We start from the raw sequence: 5,957 nt of genomic DNA, 5'->3' as shown, positions 1-5,957 counted from the left end.
AGAGATGCCAAACCCATCTTGAGAGAATGCCAAAATGTATTTGAAATATTCAACTTGACTTTGAATGACAACTGTGTACTGTACTTGGGAGCAGATGGTACACTAATAATTTTTTGCAGAGGGTTTGTCCCAGCCCTTGCTTCCGTCAAAATGGCTACTGCTCTTGTTCAAGCTTGTGGTTGATGGTCTGTCTTCTAGATCTTCTAGAGACCGTGTCACATACAAATCAACATGTCCATTGGTGAGTCTTATGGTTGCCAGAGGTTCTCTTCCTTGAAAGACATCTCGACATTTTGGTGAAGAGTGAGGATTTTAGAGAGGCAGTAAACAGCTTTCTCTATCGACCAAATTCAGGTGGTGTCTCAGATGTATGGAACTCCTGTAGAAGAGTGCAGCAAAGCATGCCCATATTTGAATCGAGGGATTAGCAATAGTGTCAACAGGATGAGCCTTATGGGAAAGGTAACCTCTTGAAAGGAAACTGCCCTGGGGGGGCACTCAGTAAGCTGCTCCAGGTCTCTGAGTACCACTGGGTTGGAAGCTGCTCTAGGTATCTCTGTTGACTGAATGTCTATGATGGAATTTCAGCCCAGAGGAATATTATAGCAATGCCTTGATCAAAGCCTTTCATACAGGCTGGGAATTTCTCTTTCCTCGTTAACCTATTCCTCCTTATCCCCTTTAAGACATACATTTCTCTGAATTTTGTTTTTGAACCAAAATAATTACCTAGGTAGAACACCAATATTTTCAATGCTTTAGGCTGGTGTAAACTGGATACTAATTTGTGGGTCACAGCTTCATTCCAAGAAGAAGTGATAACAATTGGCTCGCTGTCACAGGGACTGGCTGCCTTGAGCTCGACTCTTTCCAAGATCATACGACACAAACCATCATCAATTGTTGTGGGAATGGGAAAGAAAATTTTGTTTAACTAATCTGGGGGTCCAGAGATCATCTAAAGTTGGCAGAAGCCCTCTCCCCTTAGCATGCAAGACTAGCCTCTGAACAGATACTGTCTCTATCTACAACCACAGGCCGAATTCCACTACACCGCACTGTACATGGTCTACTCTCTATGCTCGGAATCTCCAGACAGGATCTCTCCAGAGTCACCTGAGTGGGTTTTCCCACATCCCAACACTCTTCATGTATAGGAAACCATCATGATTTCTCTTACCATATAACTCTGCCGTGGCTGAGCAAACATGTCCTCAAGACATCTGATTCCATTTCCAAAAGGAACCTGGATGAGAGAGACATTGCTTTAGATGCAACTGTCACCGGCAGTCCCCAAAAATCCACCTTCCATCCTTTGTGACAAATGTCACAAACCCACAGATCTTTTATAGCATGGATAGGCATCTCCTTCAGTGTATTGCCACTATCAGTAGTCAACTTTTGCCCATGCCTAGCACAGTGCATCTTTTTTTCATCATCACATATTTCCTCTCAAACATGGTACATCCTTCCTCAATTTTATGAGAAAGGTCTTCTAGCTTCGCATGCATATCAGATATTTCAGTATGCATCTTATACCCCCCACAATAAAATGTATGTGCAATTGGGCTGCAGTAAGTCTACCAGCACTTTTCTGGCTTCATCAATGCCTGAACATTTGTTTTCGCAACCTGGACCTTATCACGGTCCTTGTGCACATAAGGAACTGCATATATGTTTCCCATTAAGACATACCCCGGAGGAAAATTTTCATCTAATCTCACCATATTTTTGAAGGCATTTCTTCCTATGTCTACATCCTTCCATGCTTGACATGCACTCAACAAAGCCGACCATACAACAACATTAGGTTGGAAAGGCATCTTCTCAACCAATGCCACTGCCTCATCCACTTGGCCTGCACGACTGAGGAGATCAACAATGCAAATATAGTGATCAATCTTTGGGGTAATGCCATACTGTTCGCTCATAAACTGAAAATACTTCTGGCCCATTTCCACTAGACCCACATGACTGCATACAGTGAGAACACTAAGAAATGTGACCCCATCAGGCTTCAAGCCTTCCTGCCTCATTCTTTCAAACAAATGAAACACTACTTCACTCTCCCCTTGGCGAGCATATCCTGCAATTAATGCACTCCATGGTACAAGATCCATTGTGGACGATGCATCAAACAACTGCTGGGCATCAGACATGGTACCACATTTAGCATACATGTCGATAAGATTGGTGGTGACGAGCATTGCATCTGTCTCAAAACCAACCGTGTTAATTTGAGAGTGGAGTTCCCTTCCACTTTCCAGAGCTGCTGCATTGCTGCATGCTTTCAGGATGGCAAGAAAGGTAAAGCCATTTGGCAGCAGACCTTGCTCTTGCATTTGAACATAAAGTCTGAAAGCCTCCTCGCTTTGTTCTTGCACAGCGTAACCCTGGATCATAGCATTCCAGGAAACCATATCACGATCAGGTAATTTGTAAAAAACATTCATAGCATCGTCCATGGTCCCAGATTTTGCATACATATCCACCAAAGCGTTTCCTACAAATGTATCTGACTCAAATCCACCCTTTACTACTTCAGAGTGTATAATTTTGGCTATCTCCAAGCATCTTGTCTTCACAAACTTTCCTTCAACTTGCTGCTCCTCTTCCAGTGCTGCCAGGCTTCTGCAAGCCTTCAATGCACTAACGAAGGTTCGATCATTTGGTGGGACACCTTTCTGATGCATCTGGTAATACAAATCCAAAGCCAATGCACCCTCTTCTTGCCTAGCATACCCCAGGATCATGCTAGTCCATGCAACCACATTACGATGAGGCAATCTATCGAAGACACAACGTGCATCCTCCATGCTACCACATTTCGTGAACATATCCACTAGGGTGTTTCCAATGTATACATGTGAATCAAAGCCTCTCTTTACTACTTGGGAGTGGATGGATCTACCTTTCTCCAGGCACCTTGGTTTCTCAAAACTCCCAAGAAGTTGCTCCCCTGCTTCCACTGTTGCAAGGCTAGTGCAAGCCTTCAATGCCTCAACAAAGGTTCGATGATCTGGTATAACACCTTCCTCGTGCATCCGTGCATACAATTCCAAAGCTACTGCACCCTCTTCTTGCTTGGCATACCCAAGGATCATGCTAGTCCATGTAAAAACATTACGCTGAGGCAGTTGGTCAAAGACACCCCATGCATCCACCATGCTACCACATTTCACATATACATCCACCAAGGTAGTCCCTACAAATACATCTGACTCAAAACCACTCTTTACTACCTGTGAGTGGAGCGCCCTGGCTTTCTTTAAGCAACCAGTTTTAGCCAATATCCCCTCCAAATGCTTCCCCTCTTCCGGTGCTGCTAGGCTGCCGCAAGCCTTCAATGCACCGACAAAGGCTCGATGATCTGGAGTGACACCTTCATGGTGCATTCGTGCATGCAAATCCAAAGCCAGGTCACCGTCTTCCTGCTTGACATAACCCAGCATCATGGTAGTCCACCTAATCACATCCCGATGAGGCAATTCATCAAAGACACAGCGTGCATCCTCCATGCTCCCACATTTTGTGTACATATCCACCAAGGCATTTCCCACATATAGATCTGTTTCAAAGCCAATGATTACTAGTTGGGAGTGGATGGCTCTTCCTTTTTCAGTGCATCTAATTTTCACATATTTCTCATCACCTTGCATTTTCTCTTCCATTGCTGCCAAGATATTGCAAGCCTTCAATACACCAACAAATGTTCTATCATTCGGTTGGACACCTTCCTGGCACATCCGCACATACAGCTCCAAAGCCTGTGCACCCTCATCCCACCTGGCATAGCCTAGTATCATGATGTTCCATGACAGGACATCACGCTTTGGCATCTTGTCAAACACATGGCGAGCATCCACCATGCTTCCACGCTTCACATACATTTGCATCAAATCGTTTGTCTTAAACACTGGGTCCTCATTTGAACGTTCCACAGCGTAGGCATAGGTTTCCTTAGCCTCATTCACTCTCTTGTGATAGACATTTTGCAGTCTGCTTGCACTAAAGGATTGGCTGCACAACCGCAACCTGAGCTGTGGGCCCATAACCAAAGAAAACGCAAGCAGAGAGCTACCTAACACACAAGAAGATCCGATCCAGCAGACAGACTACCTTAGACAAAATAAGAAAAGGAAAGGTACAAAGACGAAGACAAAACAGGTCGGTTGTGTAAGAGTTCTCTCATACCGAGATGGAGCACATCCGCCCAGCATTGGAACTCAGTGCGGATGTACTAGAAGGGGGACCATGTTGAAATGCAGTGAAGGTGACAAGAGGGTGGCGAACCTCTGGCTCTGTATGAAGGAATTTCTGACAGCAAATATTCTGGGCTGCTGTGGTCCGGATGGGTCTGATGATGAGCCATGTCCGGGCTTCTACCAAAGCCCCGTTGAAGGACCCATGATGGAGCTCGGCTGAGGGATGGATCCTGGTTTTGGATCCAATGTGATATTGCTCCATCTGAGTCAGTAGTCTTCCTACCTTGTACTAACTTCTTCTTAGACAGCAATCATTTTGCTTAGCTAATAACGAGCCAAACCCACAAGACAGGATTTCAAGGTCCTCTTGTGGCTTCTCAAGAAAGGAGCCGTCTTCTAGTGACCCTTTGATTTTGTCCCTCAAAACAAAGACATTGCCCGATCCCCGTCCTCGAGAATTAGTTTCTCAATCCTGGACAAAGATGGGATCAAGGTAACTGGATGAAGCTTACCTTCCAAACTGGTAGAGATACCCGATTTTTCTTTCAAAGATGGTTCATGGAAACTGAGGGATACAAAACGGTCAGCTTGCACTTCCTTTTTGTTAAGGGGTCGGCCTGATTCATTTACTGCAAGAAACAAAGGTGAGGGTGAATTTCTAAGATTGGAGCCTTGGGAAATGAAAATGAGCTCTTGGAGCTCATCTCTGAGGTCCTAGTACTTAATAGACTCTTAGATGAGTGAGCTATCAGACTGTTGGGAGTGGTAGCCATGCTTGACAAACGTCTCGCATTGGAGGTAGAAACAAGTGAGACGTTGCAAGAAGAAAAGACACGTTTAGACCAAGCGGCTAAAACGTGTGGTCATTTATGTGCTGGTTTTAAGTTCAAGCCCCAAGGTAGATCACGATTTCTATCATTAGGAACCTCGAGGATTTATGATAGCTTAGAGGTCATAGGCCTGCCCCGAAAGTGATAGAGGTATGGCGATATATTTAAGAAAGAAATACTGAAAGTGTTTGACTCTTCTAAATTTTTCATTAGTTACTTGCTCCATATACTATGGAGTGATTGGACCAGTATGCGTAGTTTGTGCCCTTTGTAGAGTCATTCCAAGGTTCATTTATCCGTATTTGATCAATTGTTGACCCAAGAATTGTTGTTGGTTCCTTGATGATTTGTGTCATATTTGATGTAGTCCTTTTTTGCTTGTGTTTCGTTGTTGTACTCAAGTTGTTGTGTTTTGTTTTATATTGTTCATGCACCTATCAATGATTTGAATTAGCGATGTGTTTGCTTTAGGGTTCTTGTATGTGTTAATAACGGCAATGTCGTTTCCTTTGTATGATTCGAACAACATTAGTAGTAGTTGTGATCCTTGTTGATACATCTCTTCGTGTTTTTTTAGTTTGATTTCTTTTTTGTAGTATTTTGTTAATCCTACTCCCAAGTAACTATTGATGCTTTTGTAATTTGTTATGTTTATTTCTTCTTGTGATCAGTTGTGTGTTTCTTGTACGCATGTAACTGTTGATCTTTGCAAGCTAGGACAACTTCTCAAGTCTTGCTTGTGTGTGTTAGTGTTCCTAGTATTAATTGACTAAATGATGAAAGAATGGTGATCTATTTATTGAAATAGCTGTTGTTTAATTTTCCATCGTCTTGTTGTTCTTAACCTCTGTATCTCTTGCAATACCATTGCATCCACTCTGATATGTTTGTGTTCTATTTTTGAGAGCAAAGTACAGATTTG

The 5,957-nt window shown here is 43.3% G+C and overlaps 1 protein-coding gene across 3 annotated transcripts; it reads right to left on the bottom strand.

The window, feature by feature from the left end:
* Positions 1-689: 689 nt before the first annotated feature.
* On the bottom strand, positions 690-5,008 carry LOC147888449 (putative pentatricopeptide repeat-containing protein At3g47840). Of its 3 annotated transcripts, none has more exons than XM_087392116.1 (2): positions 4,195-5,008; positions 690-4,081 (listed from the first exon to the last, which is right to left on the bottom strand). In XM_087392116.1, the coding sequence occupies exon 2, from the start codon at positions 4,050-4,052 to the stop codon at positions 1,581-1,583; it is 2,472 nt and encodes an 823-aa protein (XP_087248242.1). In that variant the 5' UTR covers positions 4,053-4,081; positions 4,195-5,008; the 3' UTR covers positions 690-1,580. The 3 variants fall into 3 exon arrangements, with proteins under 3 accessions (XP_087248242.1, XP_087248241.1, XP_087248243.1); XM_087392115.1 differs by having other exon boundaries at positions 690-4,077; XM_087392117.1 differs by having other exon boundaries at positions 690-4,119; positions 4,195-4,208.
* Positions 5,009-5,957: the final 949 nt, after the last annotated feature.

Source organism: Dipteris shenzhenensis, chromosome 21 (assembly GCF_047967505.1).
Source record: "Dipteris shenzhenensis isolate YYH24624 ecotype China chromosome 21, Dip_SZ_1.0, whole genome shotgun sequence".
In the NCBI taxonomy this organism is placed as follows: Eukaryota; Viridiplantae; Streptophyta; class Polypodiopsida; order Gleicheniales; family Dipteridaceae; genus Dipteris; species Dipteris shenzhenensis.
The sequence above is the reverse complement of the archived record's forward strand: the minus strand, read 5'-3'. Positions and strand labels throughout refer to the sequence as shown.